Source organism: Lynx rufus, unplaced genomic scaffold (assembly GCF_022079265.1).
Source record: "Lynx rufus isolate CCGP_SWC_20201006 ecotype Redwood Valley unplaced genomic scaffold, mLynRuf1.p SCAF_6, whole genome shotgun sequence".
Classification (NCBI taxonomy): Eukaryota; Metazoa; Chordata; class Mammalia; order Carnivora; family Felidae; genus Lynx; species Lynx rufus.
In genome coordinates, this window is record NW_025814878.1 from 12,078,822 (window position 1) to 12,103,710 (window position 24,889).

The window sequence follows — 24,889 nt, forward strand, 5'->3', positions numbered from 1 at the left end:
TGAGAAGTAATTAACCCTTGGCTGGGCAAGATACTCCCAGTGTGTCTGTTACCTTTGTGTATCCCGACGGCATGCTGAGGCTGCACATCCCATAGTGCCTAAGTTGGCATCTATGGGGTTAAGAAGACCGCAATTCAGGGGCGCCGGGGTGGCTTAGTCTGTTAAGCATCTGACTTCAGCTCAGGTCATGATCTCACAGTTCATGGGTTCAAGCCCTGCATTGGGCTCTGCGCTGACAGTACAGAGCCTGCTTGGGAAACTCTCTCTTTCCCCCTCTCTCTGTCTCTCCCCTGCTTGCACATGCACTCTCTTTCTCTCAAAGTAACAAATAAACAAACTTCAGGGCGCCTGGGTGATTCAGTCGGTTAAGCGTCCGACTCTTGATTTCGGCTCAGGTCACGATCTCGCAGTTCGTGAGATCAGGCTCCACACAGCAGATTCTGCATGGATAGTGCGGAACCTGCTTGCGATTCTCTCTCTCTCCCTCTCTCTCTGCCCCCTCCCCTACTCGTGCTCTCTTTTCTCTCAATATAAATAAACTTTTAAAAACAAATAAATACGGGGCGCCTGGGAGGCTCAGTTGGTTAAGCATCTGACCTCGGCTCAGGTCGTGATCTCACGGTTCATGGGTTCGAGCCCCATGTGGGGCTCTGTGCTGACAGCTCAGAGCCTGGAGTCTGCTTCAGCTTCTGTCTCTCTCTCTCTGTCTCTCTGCCCCTCCCCGGCCCACCCTCTCTCTCTCGTTCTCTCAAAAATAATTAAAAAAAATTAAATAAACTTTAAAAACATATATTTTAAAAAAGAGATTTTTTATATTAAAAAAAAGAAGACACTGCAATTCAATCCTCTCTTACAGCAGCCTTTTCCTCAAATGTTACCCAGAAACATGCCAGGAAGGGGGCCAGCAGTAAGGTTTTCTTTGCTCCCACATAAACCAGAAGGGCTACATTGGAAATTTGTGCCTTTGTGCTGCTGTTTGACATAATACAAAACTGGCCCTGGCTTTGGATCAAGTAGGACCAACTGAATGACTCTAGGGACCTGAGCATGTGACCTATCTAACGAGGGACACTTGTGTGCTGGGAGGTACTTACTGTCATATTCCTGTAACAGCTCCACCGCCGTCAAGAGAACAGCCCTGTGTTCCGGGTCCCTGATATTTAACTCATCCAAATCTTCCTCCTCCAGGAGCTTAAAGGTGTCCAGGTCTTCATACCCATTGAACAGGAAAGTGGGCATGTGTTCCTGTGAGGGAAAGAAGCCAAGGGAGTCAGCAGGCCCTGTGATTCTGGACCCTCAAGCAGCCTCGAACCCCTAAACTCTTTCCACAGTCCGTTTCACGTAGCTGGAAGATTAGTAAGTATCGCTTATAATCTGCTGTGTACCTCCCAGCCCTACAGCTGAGCAGGCGCGCAAGGCATTTCATTAATCAGGGGTCAAGGATATGTACCTTGCAGGCTGACATGGGCCCCACTGGCTTGCGTTTTCACTGTGCCCCTGCTTTAGGGCCTCTAACGCTGCAGCGTGCACAGCCCAGGAGACTTCTTTCGTTTATAGGGCTGCTGAAATCCAACTCAGAAAGCGCTATGACTTCCTCAGGAGCAAGAGGGTTGTGCAGGGAGGAGACCGAATCTACTGCTGCGGCCCCGGTTCACTAGATCCTGAGAGGGACAGTGGGAGACAGGCCGTGGGTGTAAATCCTCGGTCTGAGGAGCTGAGGGAGCAGGGCACCAGGGGTTTGTGTTTACAGCCCTTCCTGGTAGTAGCTTGGAGCTCACGGCTCTCTGAAAGCTGTTCTTGGGGCTAATAGCAAGTTCTGACCCGGGACTTAGGCGGTCACCCATCGCAGAGGTCAACAGCAGCATTAGAATACTGGTACCTATTTCTGTAGAATAATGGCTACTCATCATAGTAACGGGCTGCCCTTGGTGGATCACACAGATGACTCTTTCTCCTTCCCTGAATGTGCCCTTGCTTAATTTAGGAAAAGGGGAAGGCAGCAGGGAGCCAAATGTGACCAGAACAAGAAGAAACTGACTTTCAGGTTGATCCGATCAAGGAGATCCTCCACAGATTTGGGCTGGGGTGGTCTTCCTTTTCTCCTCCTCCTGGTGGGGCGCTTGGGCTTCTCTTCTTCCTCATTTAGCACATCTACATAGATGAACTTGAATGTGCCGACCTTGTTGTTCAACAGACCCATCCAGGTGCCCATGGGTGGCTTGCTGATTATGTCGATGATGTCTCCTTTCTGTGGCCCAGGGAACAAAGATCCTTCCATTAGGTACATCTCTAGGCATGAACCCTGCACCAATTAGATGTGTTAACCACACAGATGAGGAAATACAACGAAGGGCCAGACTCAGGGTTCCACAGGTCACTATACACGAGTGGGAGCTTGGCAGAGAGCCTGAGCTCTCCTGCCTCTGCTAGATTCCTTGCAGGCCTGAGGTCTCATACCCTCCACCCCCCCTTCACCACAAGGTGAAACGTGGCTGAAGTATCTCTTGGTGCTCATGGCTGGCTGGGCACCTGGCTGGCCCTCTGGATGCCTGGCCACCATCCAGAGCTCCTACTCCCTAGAGAAAGAATTTCCCACCAATCAAATGCCAGCAGCAAGCCCTGTTGTAGAAGTGCTTCATACACTTTGTGCAGCTCCATCTGTCCTGTAAAAACCTCACTGGTTAGTCATACAGAGAAGGCAGTAAGGTTTCTTCAGCTGGAGAAAGCAAAACCAGAGGGGGGGGGGGGAGGGGACAACAGGAACTCTAAAAGGAAGCTGAGGTCAGAGGTAAGGACCGGTGGAGGCGACGGTGATGACAGAGCATTAACACAAGACCCGCCTTCGTCCCAAATGCTACCTGGTTTTCGGTTTTGTTTTTCTGTACTGAGTTTATCACAGCAGCCAAGACACTGGCACCACAGTAGCCCAGCACTCAAAAGCAAGGACAACAGAACACCTCTTAAAGAAACCGTCAGTCTGAGGCCGGGCAGAGACGTACCTTGAGCTTGAGTGAGTCCGTGTCATAGGGACTCGGCGTGAAGTCGGTGTGCACCCTGGCACGCCCGCAGAAGGGGCCCCGGTAGGGGGGTTCCTCATCATCACCGTCTTCTGACTTGACACTCTCCCTGTTGCTGGTTGAGGAATCCGTGGTACTTACGGTCTGACCACCTGCACAGGAAAGATAGGAATAACCAGGGTAAACACAGACTTCCTGTGTAGCAAAGCTTAAAGGCATTAAAGGTCATCACAGATCAGGAAATTAAGGGACAGATCAGGGAAGTCACAGGCCACAACCGTCGTGTCAGGACCACGGCAGGGCTGGGTTAGGAGTCCAGGGGATCTGAATTTTCTGATGGTTATTCCTAATCAACCACCTAAATAGACAAGGGACTCCAGCAAGTTATCTTTATGACCCAGGAATCCAGGTGACAGACTCCCTAATGGAGGACACCACAAGCCTTCCACATTCATAACCTCTCAGGCATACTGTCCTTACCCCTTGTGACAGACAAGGAAACTCGGAGAAGTCAAAGAACTCGCACAAGGCCAGGCGTTCTGAAAATGGTGGGTTTAAATTGGTCTCCTACCCCACGCCATTTGGCGACACCACCATTAATCCTGGAGTGGTTGAATGGCACGCATTATCTGTGACATTTATAATTCGCTCTTTCCCCACGTCTTATGTTGGTCATTTCAAGAGCCTTTCCCCTTGACTTCTTCCCCTCCATTCTCCAGATCCTTCCTCCGAGTTGCTTCCCTGTTTTCTCCAATCAAAATTCATCACCCCGTTTGTGCCACTGCTGTACGTCTGCTACGAAACAAATATGACTCTAGGTCCAGACATTGCGCAGGTCTGTCTCTAACAACACCCGAAGGGTGGGAACTTGTTCTTTTCATCTTTCGATTGCCTGACCCTGACGCCCAGTAAAAGTCTGAAGTGGACTCCAACGGAAACCATCTATAATTACAAACGGGACGCACTCATCGAGCTCTGGCCACTCAGAGAACTCCGCAGACTCTCGACAGAACCTCCGGCTTTGAGCTTCGGTTTGTCCATGTGTTCACCGTCAGGCTGTGAAGACGGAGGGGAGCCGGGCATTCCCTCCAGGCCCGAGTCCTATAACGGGTTTCAACAAAATTAAGTTTCATCAGAGTGGACGGGTGTCCTTTTATAATTTGAAGCAATTTAGCCCTCAACTAAATCAGTCAAATCCATTTTTATCCCCATATTTGATTCTGTACCCCAAATCCTCCTCCTTTTTAATCTATAGCCTTGCTTCAGTTTAAAGTTGCAGCTCACGTAACACAATCATTCTTCATGCTCAAATTGATGGTCTTGAAATCTCCAAAAAAAAAATATATATATATATATCTACCTCTTAGAACATTTTATTAAAGGCTTAAAAGATAGATAGGTAGCATAGTCTATAGGTCGGTAGTAAAAATGAACTTCAAATGCAGATCAAGTACAATCTACCAGTAATGTGTGATTTGGAAGTACTATCAGAAAACACTGACTCAATCTGAAGGGAAACGTTTATACCTTGAAGCAAAAATAAGTAAATAAAAGACCAGATTCTTTATCTGTTTACATAAATTATTAAAATTAGTTCATGAAATAACCAATTTTGGATACAGATACATAGCAAAAATACTTTTTTTTTTTTTTTTGGTCTGTAATAAAATTTCTATACGTCGTCTGTGATTTTTAGCTTCTTTCACATCCTTTATGCGTGCAGCATAAAAGCTGTGCAGTCCCTTTCAGATCAGAATGAGGACAGTAGTGGTTCAGCAGTACTTTTTACTTTTGGGGCGGCCATGAGGCATTATTAGCTTGGTGGCCCCTCATTTGCACGTGTTAAGTATGGCACGCTCATTTGATTAGTGGTGCTATACGGAGAAGCAGTATCATGCTTTAAAAAGTTTGCAGTCTGATTGGTTTACTTGCCAGAACATACCACTTTCTGGCATATCACATAGCCACGTGAGCACAAAACCATCTAAATGAAACCTGTTATTTGCATAGTGCCGAATCATCAGAAGAGCTTTGACGCGATTCTGCGGGTCCTGCAAACATTTAAGGCAGCCTCTGACCCAAAACCCATTTTTTTTAAAGTACGCTCTAGGCCCAACATGGGGGCTTGAACTCACATCCCTGAGATCAGGAGTCGCGTGCTCTACCGACTGAGCCAGCCAGGGGCCCCCCAAACATTCCTTTACATTTAAGGAAAGTGAACAAACCCCAAAACAAATATAAACAGAGGTGCCATCACTGAGGAGTAACTGAAGCTGTGAAGTATGAATTCCTGAAAATATTTTCATTCCTCTTTCTGAAACATCAACTAAGTCATCTTTCCAATTATCTTTAAAAAAAATTTAAGTTTGTCTTGAGAAAGAGCGAGAGCGCACACTCATGTAAGCAGGGGCGGGGCAGAGAGAGGGAGAGAGAGAGAATCCCAAGCAGTCAAGCACTGTAAATGCAGAGCCCGACTCAAGGCTCGATCTCCCAAACCATGAGATCATGACCTGAGCCGAAATCAAGAGTCGGACACCCGACCAACTGAATCACCCAGGTGCCCCTCCAATTATCTTTTTTAATGCTTTTGAAAACACCCATTTTGAAAAACAGCAATATGAAATCTACATCTCTGATACTGTATGTTCTCAAGTACTTTTATTAATTTACTCATCACCTATTGTTTACCTATGAACAGGTACTGTTTTTTAGGTGCTGGGTGTACAGCAGGGACAAAGCAAAGATCTTTACCATAATGGTTGATACATTTCCTAAAATGTTTAAAAATAAACCTTGCAACATTAGTTTTCTCTCTAAAAAAGCATCATAATGATCATTTATTCCTTTTAAGCGAAATGACTGCTTCAAAAAAGCAGAGAATTAGACTAGAAGCCTGCTAGATAGTAGTATAATTCTAGAAAACGGCGGAAAAGGACATTAAAGTTCTATGCTCATGATCCATAACGCAGAAACCCCTTAAGAATGCAAGTGTGTAAGAGCTTTTAGTGGCGGTTTCAAATCAAGGGAAAAGCAAACTAAAGTGCTTCAACTTGATGGTGCTGCTTTCAGTGACTGGCAGGACGTCTGCTTCATACGAGAGAGCGCAGTTTGCCTCACTGCTGTGCAGAAATCTAGAATCGCCATTGCTCCCAATGCCCGCAGGGACAAAAAGGGAAAACGATCGTGGAGAAGACATACGGGACGCAGCCCGGACTTCTGTAGGTTTAACAAGCCAGAGTTTCTCAACCTGAGCACTGTCAGCATGTTAGATGGGTAACTGCTGGGGGGAACTGTCCTAAAAGGTTTACCAGCACCTCTGTCCTCTATCAGATGCCAGTAGCATAGCACCCAGCCTGCCCCACCCCCACCCAGTTGTGACTATCAAAAACGTGCCCAGTTGGAACGGAAACAAAATCCGTACACGCCCCCATCTTCCCCCGTGACAACCACTGTAAGAAGCTGAAGATACTGTGTGGGCTTTGTCTGAATCACAGTGCAGGCCAGTGGCTAGCTGGTGTTCAGGGACTCAAACGGGGAGGTCTGGATTTTAGCTTCCTCTGTCCACCAGAGGGCAGCAGCTGAGCAAAAATGTCCCTTCCCTGTTTTTATTTGGTAGGTAAAGCAACATCACCCAAAGATTTCAAGTTGACAAACGTCTCGAATGCCGTAAAGGTGCCAGAGGAAAGGAAAGTCAAATGGTCAAAGTCACCTCAAGGCCGAACTCTCCAGATGCCTTTATTTCCTCCACCCAAACGATGAGAACAGAAACTGGTCATGTTTCTACTGATGAAATTACAGAACGGGGGGGGGGGGGGTCTATTCTGTGCTCTCTCAATGGCCACAGAGAGGTCCAATCAATGAAAACACCCCCAGAAACAACTGCTATCAGAAGGTCTACTTGCCAGGAGCTTTTAGAGCTCCTACTTCCTCTACCTTTTTTGAAAAGTCTGTTATCTAAGGAAACTTGAGTATCTTTTTGCGGTTTGATTCTGGCGATCCATTTTGTAGCAAGGGATATTCTATCAAATAAAATCCTTCCTCTGTGTCAAATGTTAAGATGCTTTCTGCACTAAGGAGTAATCACTTCTTCACATGATTTCTTTTTCTTGTCTGTACATGAAGGCAGGGCCTGCATCATGTATTCCCAGCGCTAAGCAGGGACCACCCACCCTAAGTGCTGATGTTTACTGAGTCAATTATTGAATAAATGTCAGTCGAGCTTCTGGGTCCACAAACTAAGCATGGTCCTGGAGCCTGGTTAATACCAATGAACCTATTTGCTACCATATCAGATCATAGATCTGATAGCCCTTGGCTTGGCTCTTTGCTCCTGCTCTTTGTTCCATACCTGCTCAGAGACAGAGCTGCTGTATTTTTTAGACATTCTCTTCCTCATTGTCTCTTTCACGGATTTCACCTTTTTTCCGAGAGAGATGCGGGAGGCCGTGGGTGATTTGATAACTTCTTTGTACACAAAATCTCCTTCTTTACTCTGCAAAACAAAGTGTTGTAAATACCTTTAATCACAGTAAAAGGATGCCCAGAAACAGGTTTTATTATGCAAACCATTAATGTTCTACCTCTCAGAAAAATACTGGCATCCCCCAGGATCCTGAAATTTTTCCTGTGTTAACTCAGTGCTGTTATTTGTCTTTTTGATTGAAAATTAAAAGCTACTCGCTAAGGCCCTTTTATATATTTGTTTAAAGTGGGATGTGGGTCACTTATTATTTTTTTAACCTTAGTATATTCTTCTCCTATTATACTGTTCCTCATCATTTTACATACCCAAGGGGACTGCATTTCATTGATAAAGAGTAATTTAAATGAACCAATGTTCACATAATCCCAGCAGTGGGAAGAAGAGAAACATACTACTACTGAATCACCCCAGGAAGAGTGGAAAGAACAACATGGCAAATCTCGGTCATCAGAAGTCCAATATCTGATCAGACTTAACCGCATTCTTGAGCTCCATGTGGTCAACTGCTAAGAATATGTACATTTCCTTCCCTGAACAAAACTTGGTCATCTCTCGTTCTATTTTACATCTTAGAAAACGACTTTCCCCTGAGAAAGGAAAAGAAATCCTACTTCCTCTATCATTTTTTTTTAGATTTAACTACACAAAATTATTGGTTTATGAATCAATAAAGTCTGATATCCAAATAAAATAGTGTTATTCTTCTAGGAAATTCTCAAACACTTGAAAAATCACAGATGGGTATTTTAGCTGACATATGATAGATACACAAATACAAAGCACGGAATTTTAATTTCATAGTTGCAGGCAAAATGCATAAAGAGAAAACAAAACTGTAGGTAAAATTCACCTACATCCTTGGAGCCTCAGGAAGGGAACCTTAGGGAATGGAACTTGTGCACCACAGTGGTGGACTGTCCCGAGTGATTCAGAAGCAGAGCTCAGGCAGCTGGAACCTTGGCTCTGAAGAGTCTGGTTTGGTTTGGGCCCAAGGATACTGGGTTCATTCCAGGACACTCCAGATCAGGAAGACCTACGCTTATAGAGAGCCATGCACTTGGCCTGTGATAAGACTGGTTTCTTAGATATTTGGGCACATCCTGTTGGACCCCGGTCACAGGGCTCCATCCTGTCACGCTACCTGTGCGTAGTGGCCGTGTACACGTGCTACTAGAAGCCAAACTCCTCTGGATTTGGGACTTAAAGAAAACCGGAAGCAAAGGCATCACAGGAATGGAGGTGGTCATCGTCGTTCCACACGGAACAGCAAAGCATCTCCATGATGGGTACCAAGGGGCTTCTATCCAACTATGATGCAGGATCACCGATGTTACCCACTATCCTTTCTCAAACTAGGAGAATTTCTCAAATTTGAAACTATGGCAACCACATGCTTGAATCCAAACCTTTCTGCTTCTCCTTTGATGTGTACGCACCATTGGGTCCGAACTGTTGCTGCCAATGTGTAGAGAACGATTCGTCAAGTCAAATCCTCCAAAACTGCAGGTTCTCTGTGGAGAGGAGAGGGCGGGGCAGGAATAATCCAGTTATGTTTAAGTCAGCCGGCAGTGCACCAACCCAACACATTTCCCATCTGCGGGACAATCACCGAATCACAAGTATGTCCACAGGATGAAAATAGGAAACAAGAAATGATGAGGAAAAAAAAAACAAAAACACACATGATTCATGTTTTAAGGAAATTTCCCTCATTTTGCCTTTCCAGAGGCCACTGGAACTGTGCCTATACCAGAGGTCCAAAATCCCCTTAACGTGCAAAAACCAACTGGTTAAAAAAATACAACCAAACACCACCCATGTGTTTGTTAAGTGCTCCAAGATTCCCTGCCTCTTAGCAACAGAACATGCCCTTCCAGTCCCCTGATTTCAGCTGCATATAGTAATGATGATGAGGAAATATGTATTAGGGGATCCACGGGCTCAGAGTAGTCTTGGAAACCCAGATCTGGAATCCTGTATAGCTCTACCACTGACAGCAGGCTTTTCTAACAGACTCTTATTTTGCTTGGTTTTAAATCTCTGCGAAGGGGAAAAAAGGTTATGTTTATAGTAGTACAATCAGGCCAAGAGGATTACTCACTCATTGCTTCCTTGACCTAGCCAAAAATGCTGCTAACTTTCCCAGCTAACTGCCCAACTTAACTAATCGTGACCCTTTTACTCAAGAGTGTATGAAGACACCACATTTGTCCAGAAAGAAAAGGTTGATTCAGTGACTGTCTTTGACCACACTCCTTAGTTTCAATAGGAAAAAATGCTGATGTTGTAAAGAATCAAAAACCTTATTGTCCTTTAATTGGTTTCAAACTTTATGGAACTGCTTATATTTCAGTAGTTTTGTATTTCAAAACTTGCTTCGAGTTCTTTGTTGTATTTCCAGCAAAAGCTATTCAATGGCCACTCCCTCCCCCACCCCAAAAAATCTGTACGACAGACTCAAAGCACACTCATTTTTCTTACAGCGGATTCACTTTTTAAGCGATTGGTAATAAAAGCTGAATTGCAGATCTGGGTTCCAAGATTTTGTATGACGTGTTTCCCAAAGAAGTCTAGGTCACAGCTATTCCGTGGAAGAAATGAACAGAAAAGCACAACGCATACTATAAACATGGCTTGTTTGAAAGAAATATACTTGAGATGTATATTAACTGACTTGAGAAAGCAGAAACATCTGGGAAGGAAAACGCCATGGTTCCTGGAATCACACAGGTTGCCCTGGTCCTGCCACTTCCTTGTAGGGGGACAGATAAAGCACTTAGACTCTCTGAGCTTTGGTTTGTTCAGGAGTAGCAGACACGCCATGAGTGCTGGGCTTTCACTTTTCATCAGGCCTGCTCTGATCTGATAGCTTGTCCCGGACCAATTACCATATCCTACCTTATCTGAGTTCAGGCTTAGTAAAACATCCTAAATATGTAAACGAAGGACTAAAGCTTAGTTCTGGGCCTTACATTCTGGGAGCTTCCATTGTAAAACCAGAGCCTCCCAGGCGGGGGCCAAAAGGTGAGAGATGGCAGGATGAGGGGCCAGGATAGAGAAGTGCTGCAGGAGGTACTTGGGGATAACCAAATTCCGGATGTCACACAGCGGTGTTTCTCCTTTAGCTGTTGTTGCTGGTTCAAATAATCCGCCATGGACATAATTCTAATTGTGTATCAAATATCCATGGATAATCTGATCTCCCTTATAGTCAACCTAACTGTATTCTCTTCTATAAAAAGCGAGGAGCGCCTGGGTGGCTCAGTCGGGCGTCTGACTTCGGCTCAGGTCATGATCTCGTGGTCTGTGGGTTCGAGCCCCACGTCGGGCTCTGTGCTGACAGCTCAGAGCCTGGAGCCTGCTTCGAATTCTGTGTTTCCCCCTCTCTCGGCCCCTCCCATGCTCTCTCAATAATAAATAAGTGTTTAAAAAAATTTTTTTAAATAAAAAAACGCGAAAGACCTCTTTGTACAAAAACATTCACCAAATCCCCTAACCTGGCAAGCAATGTTATGACCACCTCTCAAGGTACATTTTTAACATTTACTTTTCCTTTCCAGCTTATAATGCCAAATAGATGTTTGCATTTTTGCAAAGGCAGTGATTTTATTCTAGTTCCTTTCCTGTGACTCAGGGCTTTACAGATATAGTATGGCGCCCAGATGCCTCATCATTTTATGGCTTCTGCACTTCCCTGCTTTAAATTCCAGCATCAACTGCAACACTGGAGCCCAGCATGTACTTTCTGATGCACATGAAATAACCGAGAAAGAATTTATGTGGAAACTTCTAACTGTAATAAATTAGAAGCTCGTTTATGTCTTCATATACCAGCTGCATGCATTTATTCATAAAATAAAAAGCTTAGTGTTAAGAGTGAACTGGGCTTCTTAGCTACCAACTAAAACCTCTCCCGGTGATATGCTAAGATGTCTGGAACAGACTCTTCTTCAGGAGTGGGGGACAAAGAACATAATAATAAATATCGCCTGGACGAGTCTTAAATTTTTTCTGTAATATCAAGTAGTTCTTGAAACAGCATTCCTTCACCAGAGAAAACAGACTGTAGGGAGAAACAGTAAAAGTAAGCCAATCTTTGGCTTTGGTGGTCCACACAAATGAAACCTAAGTGAGGTTGTTTTCAAGGTCTTCGTATCTCCTGTAGCGGTAACTATAAGAACATTTTGGAGAGATGCTTGTAGATGAGGAGAGCCGGTCAATGGAATGGCCATGCAGTTGAAAACATGTTTTGGGGGGGAGGGGGGGGAGTTTAAAAATGGACAGAATTCCAAAATGTCATGCATGCCTGTTCCCTCAAACAAAAAACTGAATGACCAAAAATACGAAGACAAGTGACCATTTCCAGTGAAATACAGCATTATCATTTCCCTGAGGTTTCATCAAGCAAATATGGCATTTTTGAAAGACAAAAAGATCAAGTTTGAAGAGTAAAGGAAACTGTGCACTAGGACAAGAAGGATGGAAAACAAAATGGTTTAAGGAAACCAAGCAAAGAAATTATCTTAACCCCATAAAACCAAACCAAGATAAACCAACCCCCCCCCAAAAAAAACTGTTGTTAAAATGCTTATTTGCACTTACAGTTCTCTAATTAGAAACTTTCCTGATGGTTTCCTGTACTTTCCTGATGGTACAATTATGCTTAACAAGAAAAGGTATGTGCAAATTTCTAATTTAGCCTTGAAGATATATTTTAGCCAGTAGAACTGTCCAATACTACCTCAGGCTCATAGTATCTTAAAAATATGCAGCCTTGGGTGACCTCTGGGATCGAGATTACACAGTGCCACCGTTATAGGGGGTGAAACTTGGTGCTTGAAAAGAAGCTCGCCCATGTCTATACTCAATGTCAGTGAAGAATGAATCCCTGACACACAATTAAATTAGCACAGGTCTTAGAAATACAACTTCTAGAGAGAAAGTCTTGAAGAAGTCACAATACTAACCTGGTAATTAATATGAGGGACACATGAGCAATTCAAGGTAGGGTGGAAAAATTCTCGGCATGACATGATTTAAGCTCATGGCGGGGAGACCAATGAACCGAGCTGAGGTGGATGTGTTTTATCAAGGTCATGTGCAAAGGTACAGAGGCAGATGAACTGGGCAGAGCCCTTCTGAAGTTAATACATTATACCAAGATTTCTTTGCCACAGCATTTTACAGAAGACCTGCAGGTCAGAAGTGAATGAATGAGGAGGATTTTGCTGTGTACGTCAAGCACAAACCCAACCACAAACTATGGCGATGATAGAGAAAGAACCAGGAGGGAAGCTGTCACTAATAGTATTAATGTGTTACAAGATGCGCATGAGTGAGAAAAGATGGAAAATACGCTCCACCAAGACAGTTGACACATGTGGGAACATCTAGAAGACTAAAGACAAGGATGGACCTAGCAATCCTTTTGGAACAGAGAAGTCATTTGAGGGATGGCATGGACCAATCAGTCTCCATTTCCACAAAAAGCAGAACTTGAATGAATGAACATAAGTCCCAGTAATCGTCTGGGGCAGAACATCGTATCCGTGAATGTGAAGGAACCCGGGAAAGCCCCCATGGGAGGCTACAGTATGGTCTGTTCCTTCAGACCCTTAAAGGGGGCTCAGCCAGCAGTCGCAAGGGGACAAAGGGCAGGAAGCCCACAGCTCTTCCTTGCTCTGTGCCATTTTATATGGGTTTCTGTGCAAGCCAAAAGTTGGGTGGGAATTCCAAGGGGAAAATGCCTATATTCTCAAGTTTAATATAAGTCATGCCCTCAAAAGTCAATTTTTACTAGGTCTTTGATAATTCCGTAACAAAACTGAAAAACATTTCTGAAAGTAAGTATTTCACTGCTTGCTACGTACAGAAGAATCTACGGGGCAGGGGAAGACGTTTCTGAAGGTCCACCCTTCTGTTTAAGATAGAACATCCAATAGATTTAAGTAAAACAAAAGAGCTCGAATATTTTTCCCCCTTTCCATTTAAGAACTTTCTGGTTGGCACTACTAATAAGAGAAATGTACTTTATGAATGTTTTCAAATCACCAAATCGGTGATACTGTTGATGGCAATCTTTCATTGAGCCAGTTTCTATGGTTTCAATTAAATGAAAGAATAAGCAACTCGTTTAAGGGCAAAATGTCCTTCTGTTCTGAATCAGATTCTTTGAGGTCAAGTGACGTGATGGCTGCGAACCAACCAGCCTAGAAGGAGGCCAAACCCACCCCTGGACTCCGAAAGCCCTTCTCTGGATCATCTTCAGTGTTTGGTCTTAATTAAAAACCAAAGAGCTTCAACGGGCAAGAGGACGAGTGGAAAAGAAGAAGCCATTACTAAAAGAAAGCAGGGTTAGAAATTTGAGGTGATGGCCGAAAGTCATGAAGTTAGGAGAAGAGAGGGGAAGACACCAGGTTCCCCGGAAGAAAGGCCATAACGCTTGACTGCACATCACAGAAATGACAAGGCCGTCCTGGTGACCATCTTTGTGACTCACGGACTTCTGGTGGATTCTCAAGAGAACCCTTTTAGTACAGCGGTCGACCGTGGCGGCCCACTTCCTCTTGGTCTCCTCATCCTCCTCCAGCAGGCACCGCCTGAGGTCCTGTCTCTCGGCCTTGCTCAGGGTCCTGTCCGAGGCAGGCCGCACTAGCTGGGTCAGGTTCAGGTGGCTGTATAGGCTCCGCTCCACCACGTAGGTGATATTGAACTCGCTGACCGAGGGGCGCCCGCGCGCCCTCCTGCTGGGGACGCCGCAGCTCCCTCCCCCTTTGGGTTTCTGCCGGAGCAGGTCACAGGTCACACTGTTGACTCCTTTTCTGGAGGGACGCTGGCAGAGAAAAGCTCTGGAACATGAATAATTAGTATCCATTTTCTTCAGGCGGATTTGCTTCCGGACACTCTGAACCTCCTCCAGGGACACTAGAAGGTGGTGCCTACGTCGGTGGTGGTCATAGAAGCAAACACCATCCGTACTTACCCCATGGCTCAGGGACCCGAGACCCTTCTTCATCTCCCCCTCAGTTAGGGAGCGGGAGACCTTCTGGGCCTTTTCTTCTTCTGGGTAGGAGAAGAACGTCCCCATCTTCTTGGGGGGCTTAATTAGGCCCCGACTCTCTCCTTTGCTGAAGGTTTTGACCAACTTCCGGCCGGCTCCCCAGGTATCCAGGCTGCTGGATGATGGAGAAGTGGTGAGAGAGTCTGAATCATCTTCTGGAGGTTTCTCAGGAGAGCCATCAAAGAAAAATGGCTTCTTGTGTACTCCAGAATAAAGGGCGGACCTCTCATCCAGAACTGGGGAATTCTCAAACACATGCTCCTCCCCGCCTGGAGGGAAATCAACACAGAGATGTTCATGGTCTCTTGTAAACATACTTCTCCATTCCCTCACAGGTATTTCTTTCGTTACAGCCCCGCCCTACAAAAAATAAGCCAATCGTCACAGAAACCACAGTGATCCCCTCCCCATATCACTTACCCTCTTCCTAAGCCCAGCTCCCACTTAAATGAATGCATATAAAAAATAACAAACTGTGCAAAGGTAGGGCTTCACAAGCTTAATGTTAGAAGGTGTTGGGTGTATTTTCTTCTCTTTCTTTACAGTATCTTTGTAGAACAAACCCCTGAAGAAGTCTAGTAAAAATGCCACTGGGAAAACCCAAGCCAGTCATTATCATGATATTCCATAGCCCTTAGCATTTAAAGATAATTAATCCCGCCCCCCCCCCAATCTGATTACCCTCCCCAGGCTGTGGGAGAGATCCTCAGAAGCTAGGAATCGGGATCTTTCCCCCTTCTGAAAGGCCTCCTGTTGACTCCGGTTGGGATTTCATTGTCAGAGTGTGATGAATGCCACGTGGCTGACAGTGATTTTTTTTTTCCCTTGGTACATGTGCCATTTAAGTAATTAAATCACCAAGGCAGCCTGGGTGCAGAAACACCATACGGGGTTACAGCGTGCGAACGCAACTCACAAACGGTCCCCAGTTGACAAGCCAAACACGGCAAAGTTAGGGAACTGGGTGATTCCAGCCAGGCATTGCCATCCACTGGCCCTGCTGGGAAGCAGCAAGGGCATTTAAGGGCCCGGACACGCAGGCAGCCTCATCGAGTGTTCCACTCTGTTTCAAGGATTCCAGCTCTTGAAGCCTCCCCTGGAGCAAGGTATTGAGCCAAGGCCTCCGAAGCCCAGTGGAAAGGTTTGGACCGACTGGCAGGAAAACGGAGTTCTTTTCTGCGTGTGTTATGTGAACAGATGTGAAAAAGAAGTAGGTCAAACTGTGGGTGTAGGGATCCTAACTGGCTGTGTCCCTTTAATTATAAGGAACCTTTTGAGAACTGCTGCTTTCCACCAGCTGAACTGTGAAGAGGAAAAAATAAAAAGTTCCTTGGAACAGAGGGATGGCCCTAAATATACCAGCTGGGGTGCGGGTGCCAGTGTGTGGTTAAATGTCAGAGAGAACTGCTCGCTTCGGAGAGGGGCAGGATGAAAAGATTGGTATCAGCCTCTTAAAATTCTAAAGGTTTCTTCCTTTTCCAGCTGATGGGAGTTATTATTACAAGTATAAAGAAAAACAGAATCGCTGCTGTTAAGTACGACTCAAGACAGATTTTTACGTCAAGGAGACAGTGGTGGGGAGGGAGATTCAGAACTGTGTCCAGTCCAAAGTTCTCCATAATCTGCAGCACAAATGTATTCCCTGAAGGATTATTCTCGGATCTTTCATGACAGTTGTTGTTTTTTTTAAAAAAATTATTTATTTATTTTGAGAGAGAGCAGACGCAGGAGAGAGGCAGAGAGAGGGAGGGGGAGAGAGAGAGAATCGGAAGCAGGCTCCACACCACCAGCACAGAGCCGTCACGACTCAGGGCTTGAACTCACAAACTGTGAGATCGTGACCTGAGCCCAAATGAAGAGCCGGACGCTTAACCGACTGAGCCACCCAGGCACCCCCTTTCGTGAGTATTTAAAAGCAGAGTATAATCGAGCTCTGGCAGGAATTTGCCAGACCAGAGGCAGTGTGCAAATACTGTGAAAGTTTCCCGCTCTTTCCTCAGGACCCCTGACTAATAAGGTATGGAGACCAAGGGCCCTTCTGTTGTTAGAAGTAAAAACGGCCGCCTCTTCTAGATGCGATCCACCCTCCGCTCGCAGGAAGAAGTGACAGGGCCGAGAGGAGAGGCGCAGCCTGGTGGCAGAGGCAGACCGGCACTGGACTTCTCTATAGAAGTGTCCAGATAGCAGATCACGGCTTTGCATTTCGCCCAGGTGCCCACGGAGGTGCACAAGGCCCTGATCTACCCACAGTCCGAAGGGGACTCGGGGAATTCAGGTGCGTCTACTGGAAATTTTAACAATCTGTCACCCGACAGTGGTCTGGAAACGTTCCGGACTCTGTGGTTAGGTTTGTCATCAGAGATTCCGATACTTCCATGACACTTCTGAGTCTGGAACCAGCCGGTGCACACATGTCCATGACCTGTAGAGCTCTGCATCCTGAAAAGCCTGCATTTGGTAAGGAGCTTGGAGGGAAATGGGGCAAATGCTGTGTGCCGAGGGCAGGCCTTGCATAGGGTACGTTCTTCCGTCTGTGTCTGACCCGAGGCCTGAAATCCCAGCCTTCACTTGATTCCTGGGGTTTACAGCCCTGCCTCTCTCCTTCTGGGGCCTCCAGGTAAAACTATTTAATGGGGAGAATGACAGTCAGCGTGCACTGACCCCATCATCATTTGGTGTGACCTGTTTCACATAGCGACCTTTATCTCTCCTAGTCAGCTGAGATCAGAATATGGAAGGAAGGTGATTTTAACAGGGGTAGGATTTGGGGTGACTTAATGCCAAGAACACAGATTTATGCCCCAATTCCAGCTCTGTCTCTGCCACTCACCATCTCCATGACCTTGGGCAGTTATTTCATCGCTCTGAGCCTGTCTCCTCACCTGTAATAATGTCTACCTATCTGTGAACTATGTTGCAAGGCTGTTACGAGGATGAAATTAGGGGTGCCTGGGTGGCTCGGCCAGTTAAGTGTCTGACTCCTGATCTCAGCTCAGGTCATGATCTTGTGAGATCGGGCCCCTCACCAGGCTCTGTGCTGACAGTGTGGAGCCTGCTTGGGAGTCTCTCTCTCCCCCTCTCTCTCTGCCCCTCCACTGCTCTCTTTCTTAAATAACTTTCTTAATTTTTTTTTTAAGGATAAAATTAAGTGAAATACGTAAAGGTGCTCTGTAAGGTAAAAAGCACTGAACGAAGGCTAATGATTCATTCATTACTGGGTTACAGATAAGCTGGAACAATGATGGAAGGTAGGTGCGTGTCAGCTCTAGGGGAAAAAGCACAGAAACGGGCCGATGGAGGGCACTGACCTGGCCTACGATTTAATACTGTCTAGGGTCATCCATGCCCTGGAGGAGGACCTGAAACTCAGTTACATGGGTGAGACCAGGTGAGAGACGGAACTCTCATGGCTCTCCCAGGACTCCAGAGCTGGGGGGCGGTGGGGAAGGGGTGGGAACAGAGTGAAGACCCAGGCTGCCCGGACTTAATTCTGGGCCTTCTGCCAGCAGGCTCAGTGACCTTGAGTGAATTATTTAACCTCTTGGCGGGTCAGTGCCCTCATTTGTGAAAACGAGGGTGGTATGAATGCCTGCCTCTGGTGGCTATTCTGGGGATGACATATGAAAAGAAACACAAAATCTAAAGTGTTTAGGCAAGTGGCTGGCACACAGAATGCTCTCAGTAAAGGTTAATTATCCCTCAGAAAACTTAGCATTGGCACAGACATGTGGGAAGCCAAAAGGCTCAACTCTTTGAAGGTCCAGAGGTAGCAAAGGAGGGGTTATTGGGAATGTGAATCTTTCCTGCTTTGCAGACAGCTCTTCTGTCGATGAGGAGCCTCACAGAGTTCCGTTCCACAGGGGCTAGAGGGAGCTCTCGTCTAGTCTGGTCCAGTCTCGTGGGCAGCCTGAGCTGGCAATACCCACCTGCCCACTTAATGGCACCCTTGCTCCCCAATTCATCAGACACCAGAGGTTAATTGGGACTCGGGCTCATTTAATCCATGTTCCAGCTGTGGAACCTAATCCAGACTCAGGTGAATTCTAGTTCAGGGCTAGAAGTCCATACAATGACTACTTTTTACCCTAAAGCTACCTCTCCAGGGATATTCTTCCCCTTTTCCACCGTGTCTCTCAGAGATACTTGGACTGATCTGTTCTGACATAAATATGCAAACAGAGTATTGCTGTACTGTTATCAGATGTTAGTCTAGTGGAAAAGGCGGCCCGAATGCAAATGACTTTTCTGTAGGACCATGCAACCAGGTGGCAGGCCCAGCACCAGGTACGTGAATCGTTCCATCTCGTTTATGGACAAGAATCACCAATCTATTGGCTATCTTTGAGATTTAATTTTGCCAAGTATGCAAGGTTTGTTTTAAAATGTGGTGCCCAGGGGTGCCTAGGTGGCTCAGTCTGTTAAGTGTTCAGCTCAGATCATGATATGATCTCATGGTTTGTGACATTGAGCCCCACATCAGGCTCTGCACTGACAGCACAGAACCTGCTTGAGATTCTCTCTCTCTCTCTCTCTCTCTCTCTCTCTCTCTCCACCGCTCCCCCACTTGTGCTTTCTCTCCCTCAAAATAAACAAATAAACATTTAAAAATAAAATAAAATAAAATGCGGTGCCCAAGGTTGAATGACAGCAATTCCATATGGTTCTACTTACTATTTATTACCAACTGACAGTATGTGTGTGATTTCATTAAGGGCTGCGAGTGAGAGGAGATCAGGCTATAATTCTGTATTGTGAAAACCAGCACTGATGAGCAGGTGTTAAAACATCCAAATATAAAATCAGCATTGCACCCAGAGGCAAACAGACTTACCCCACAAGAAGACACCCAAACGGAACCTGGAATTCCACACAACTCTATGAAATTGCCCATAAGCACGTTTCTCTCCAGCCCTCCACCACCCTTTCCCATCCTCCTTTCTCTTCCTCCCTTGCCTTCGCGCTCCCATAATCCCCTCACCTTCAATATTTCTCCAGGGGATTTAAACTGATAAATAATTACAGCAAACAGAAATTTAAAAACAGCAGTGAAAACACCAGGAAACCCTCATCTATGCAAATAAGGGGAAATCCAGTCCCCTCCATGGCTTGATCTTAACAGTGTACAACCAAAAGGCTTCTCGAAGATCATTTTCAAATCTACGTGTTAAAATTCTGAAATTCCTTAAGACGTAGGTGTGACATTTTAACAAGTAATGTGCTTTTTAAAAAATAAGACCTAGTCTCTCCAGTATTTTTTCCAGTCCACTTATTGTTTTCCCAAATGGGAAATCTTACTCTTTTCTTTCATCCTTTTGGGAGAACTTTACAAGATGCTGCAAATGCATACTGCTAACAACAGGAGAGACGGACATGGTTGAGATTTAAATTGTCATAATCACACTTCAAAGGTTAACTATTCACTACAATAAATCCAGGCTCATGCCCCTTCTGACATTATTGCTTCATCTGACAAGCAGCTTAGCCAGCGAGACAGCTCTTAAGATCCACTTAGAATGAAAGGTCCTTAGAGCCCAATCTGAATGGAGTCTTCAGACTGTTTACAGGAAGAACAAATCATCCCTCAGAGATCTGAAAGGGTATTAAGTGCCTTGATTGTTAGATGTTTGTTTGAGATGGACATATATCAAATCTGGACTAAACTCCGTGGGCAAGAGCCACCAGTCTTTGGTCACAGAGGCTAGGAAGAAGTTATAAAATAAAGTTGATATAAGGGGCGCCTGGGTGGCTCAGTCGGTTGAGCGTCTGACTTCGGCTCGGGTCATGATCTTGGGGTTTGTGAGTTGGAGCCCCGTGTCGGGCTCTGGGCTGACAGCTCGGAGCCTGGAACCTGCCTCGGATTCAGTGTCTCCCTTTCTCTCTGCCTCTCCCCCGCTCTCTCTCTCAAAAATAAATAAGCATTAAATTTTTTTTTTAAATAATAAAGTTTACATAAAATGATGTAAGCTCAAAATGAAAGCTATGCCACACCTTGAGAAGACTTCGTTGTCACATACTAGCCATCCCGCGTTGCTGTAACACTGAAATGACTAAGCTCCCGACATGCCGGATGCCAGGATCCGTACATGCTGAGCAATGCCCAGCTAACGCGCACACCCAAAGCGCTCTCTGCCAGCCTCAGCCAGAATGCAATCCGTTTTCCACTTGAAATCATACCCTTTTTCTACTGAAAAGCTGATCCCAGCTGATCTACTTTGGAATAAGCAGGGCGGAGTGTGTGTGTGTGTGTGTGTGTGTGCGCGCGCGCGCGCACGAGCTTGCGTGTTTACCTTCGGTGCTGGGCTTTTTCATTTCTTCCACCCTGATTAGTTTCTTTCTCACTCTGCGAGTGGAGCTGACCAGCTTGTGTAATCTCTTAAACTTCACCGACTCCTCAGTCTCATCATCCGATTGTTCTCTTGACTGGCAAAGAAACAAAGGGAAAAGTTAATCAGGTAATTGCCCCAGGGCTCTGCTCTGGCAGCTGGGTGCAGCCCGGCCTCCCCGCCAGTCTGAACTTGGGCAGTTGTGCAGCTGAACCTGGGGCGCCAGCTCATTGGCCCAACAGGTTCGCGAAGCTCCACGTACCATCCCGAGGCCTAATTCACCGGAGCATCAGGCCCCTGCCCAGCATGCCCTGCGCTTGTCTCAGTTACTTCCCAGTCCTCTTAGGAGAACTCGGACGGGGCCCTCTCCACAAGGCTGGCCCCGTAATTCCAGTCCCGCTGCTGTGGTTTGGGCCCGGCTCTCCTCTGTCTGGCCCATCAGGACCGCTTAGCGTGGTCATCAACTACTTCTCCAAACCAAAATTCTGTTGACTTGTTCCAGTCCTCCCCCCAAAATCAAAAACAGCAGGGCAGGAAAAGGGAAGAGAAGCAAAAAGCCGCCTTCTATCGCGTTTGTTAGGACAGTCCGCCACATCTCAGCCATGCCTGCGGCCTCTCCCGGCTCCTTCTGAGAGCTCGCGAGGCGCGCGTGAGGACAGACCCTGCATTCCTCCACGAGGGACAAGGGAAAAAGCTGACCTTTTCAGCCATACAGCACAGCGCATATTCCCCAGCATGCCATTTCAGTTTGCAGCGACTCGAGTATGCTCAACCCAGCTGTTTTCCCTCAAGTATCAAACATTACAGAGAGAAAAAAAAATTCCCTCCGCAGCAGTGACCCCAGTGAAAAACAATCCTTTCCTTGTGAACAAAATGAGGTTTGCGTTTCCAAGTCAGCTCTAACGTCCAATATGCAGCTTCCTCTGTTTTATCGGTGCAAAATGTGCAAAAGCAAGAGAAGTCTGCAGCTTTTGGCCCAACAGGCCAAAAGGCGTGCTGCGCGGGCCGGGTGCTCGGGCGTTCCCGGGGGGCGGAAGCGCACAGCCCCCCCCCCCCCCCCCCCCCCCCCCGGCAGCTCGCTAGCAGCCCCGGCTGATCCTGCACGACCTGGCAACAGCCCTCCCTCCATCTCCTCCAACCTAGTTCACAGAGATGGTAAGGACAGGGACGCCTCATACAATCAACACAAAAAACCAAACCCACATCTCTGAGCTGGTCTGACATGAAGACATTCCCACCCCTCCTCCATCATCCCGCCTCCATCGACCATCAAATGGGGACGTCGTAAGAGTTAGCCGAGAAGAGTTCAAGGGTAAACAAGGTAGAGATACTGTGAATTACTTGGGCAGAAAAACGGTGCAGCATGTCGGGAGGCCACAAATATTTCTGTGGCACTATGGCACTACGTAAGCGATAAATACAACCCATTTCCTGGCCTCTGTCCTCCCCCTGGGGCTCCCAGCATAAGGCCATTGTACTTTCTCTGTGCACAACTGTAAGCAAACCATTCACCCACTTAAGAATAATTATTATAACCCATAAATGGTGAGTCATCAGGACAGGGGTGTTTCTCAGGCTTCCCTTCTGTGAACTGTATCCAATTTCTCTATAATTCCTAAAGTGTTACCTATCCATCTCAGCATTAAAGTGAACTACCGCTTACCTGATGATGAAGAATGGGAATTGGACCCCCAGGTAATGGGGGGGTGGGGAAGGAGGATACATATACATTGCATGCTGGCCATTCGGCCTAATGCGTTTGGCCTAAAACTTAAAATGTAACAAAACTAAAATGAACTAGTAAGTAAGTACAGCTTCTGCTACATAACAGTATTGAATGGTATGAATTTCATTTATGCTTGGTTGAACTGTTGATATGTGATGAAATGGTCAGTGGTCAACCAGAAAAATGAGAAACTTGGTTAACCCTCATGCTGGGTCATCAGCACCCGAACAGAACCCTAGGGCATGGGATTACACATTCACACTGAAAATATTCTGCCTTTTTGATGGATCTCTAAAACTAAGCAATTCCAATAGAAGAAGAACCAACATTAGATTATAGTGGGACAAATCTAGAACATGTCTGTCACTCTCGTATTATTATTGTTTTTAACGTTTATTTATTTTTGAGACAGAAAGAGACAGAGCATGAACGGGGGAGGGGCAGAGAGAGAGGGAGACACAGAATCGGAAACAGGCTCCAGGCTCTGAGCTATCAGCCCAGAGCCCGACGTGGGGCTCGAACTCACGGACCGTGAGATCGTGACCTGAGCTGAAGTCGGACGCTTAACCGACTGCGCCACCCAGGCGCCCCTGTCACTCTCGTATTAAAAGATTCCAAAGTTAATGGGTGCCCAGGTGGCTTAGTTGGTTAAGGGTCCGACTCTTAATTTCAGCTCAGGTTGTGATCTCACGGTTTGTGGGATCAAGCCCCATGTCGGGCTCTGCACTGACGGCGAGAGCCCTCTCTCTCTGTCCGCTCCCCCCCCCCCCCCGCTTGTACACGTGCTCTCTCTCTCTCAAAATAAATAACAAATAGGGGCGCCTGGGTGGCTCAGTTGGTTACGTGTCCCACTTCGGCTCAGGTCATGATCTCACAGTTTGTGAGTTCGAGCCCCACGTCGACTCTGTGCTGACATCCTAGGGCCTGCTTCTGATTCTGTGTCTCTCTCTCTGCCCCTCCCCTGCTCACACTCTGTCTCTCAAAAATAAATAAACATTAAAAAAATTAAAAATAAATAAATAACAAATAAAATTTTAAAAATTCTGAAGTGAGTGTAAATGAACAAAGATACAGGACGCTATGTTACAGAATGAAAATTAGTTTTGCATGTATACCTTGTACCTAGCTTGAGGGCTGCTGATGGTGGTGAGGGGGAGGGGTATGCCTGTGCATTCCACAAATATGTAGGAAACATGCCATCAGAGGGAACTTTTGAGAGAGAAATCAAAATAGCTAAATCAGGGCAACAGAATTAAAGGCAAAAACCTCCTCCGTGAGTCCTACTTTCCTCCCCCCTGATTCACCGGGGTGAAAAATAACATATTCCAGGTACTTATTTAATTGCTTTCACATGTTCCATCTAGTTTTGAGAAACAGGAGCTCTTTAGAACTTTGAACTAATGTTATTTTTATTTTTCTAAAAAAAATTATGAATATTTTAGAGGTGTTTGCCATTGACAAATCACAAATCACAACAACCAGTCACTTCTCATTATCGTACTTTGGACACTAAACCAGATAGATGCAGCACAATTTACGTGAAGAAAAATGTCATCTATTTCTGTCTTTATGCTTTATTATTTTTTTTTTAAATAGAAAATCCCCCATGAGTCAGCCTAGAAGTCACTGGAGTTGAACAGTGTATCCCAAGGATGCATTTTATTGATGGAGAGGTGTTGACTTCTCGCTTCCTCCTGAGTCCAGAGGAAAAGGAGTTTGTGAAATATTTGCTTTTAAAAATTTCCCTCCAGCTGTTTTAACATAGACTGTGTATAAGGCATGCATTTCATTTAAACTGTTAAATAAAGTTTAAATTCCTCATTTCAGGTCTCTCCTTTTAAATAAGCATATGCCACTTTCCAAATGCTGAAAATAACTTGTGTCTTTTTATTCAGAAATTACACCCCCAGAGATGAGGGTGTGAAAATTAAAAAAAAACTATTTAACCGTATCTGTGTATGCACGCGTGTGCACACATTTAAAAGAAATCTGTGCACCTGGAGGAACTCTCATAGAAGGAAATCTGCAGTACATATAAAATGAATAGTGGGTTCCAAGAAACACACCCCTAGAATTAAACAGAACTACTAGAGAACAGGTTTTAAATCAACTAACGTAAAAAATAGCAGTATATGTTTATGCACCTTGTAACACGAGGTGGTATCTCCTCCTCTCCCTGCCCGGCCCCAGGTCACCGTACTGAAGTAAACTTTAATTTGCTCGTCTTCTAAATGAGAGCGTGAAAACGCAATCATCTGTATAAAACTCCTCACCTCCCAA

At 45.7% G+C, this 24,889-nt stretch overlaps 1 protein-coding gene across 4 annotated transcripts in view; it reads right to left on the bottom strand.

The window, feature by feature from the left end:
* SASH1 (SAM and SH3 domain containing 1) overlaps window positions 1-24,889 on the bottom strand; it is a 198,006-nt gene that overhangs the window by 30,310 nt on the left and 142,807 nt on the right. For 2 of the 4 annotated variants that reach the window (XM_047102450.1, XM_047102452.1), the window contains 8 exons: window positions 20,848-20,980; window positions 14,483-14,829; window positions 8,937-9,011; window positions 7,366-7,509; window positions 3,983-4,118; window positions 3,000-3,169; window positions 2,039-2,248; window positions 1,095-1,245 (listed from right to left, as the gene is read on the bottom strand). In XM_047102450.1, coding sequence (XP_046958406.1) covers window positions 1,095-1,245; window positions 2,039-2,248; window positions 3,000-3,169; window positions 3,983-4,118; window positions 7,366-7,509; window positions 8,937-9,011; window positions 14,483-14,829; window positions 20,848-20,980 — 1,366 coding nt within the window. Of the gene's footprint in view, window positions 1-1,094; window positions 1,246-2,038; window positions 2,249-2,999; window positions 3,170-3,982; window positions 4,119-7,365; window positions 7,510-8,936; window positions 9,012-13,999; window positions 14,830-20,847; window positions 20,981-24,889 lie in introns of all 4 variants that reach the window. The other 2 variants (XM_047102449.1, XM_047102451.1) reach the window with 1 other exon arrangement.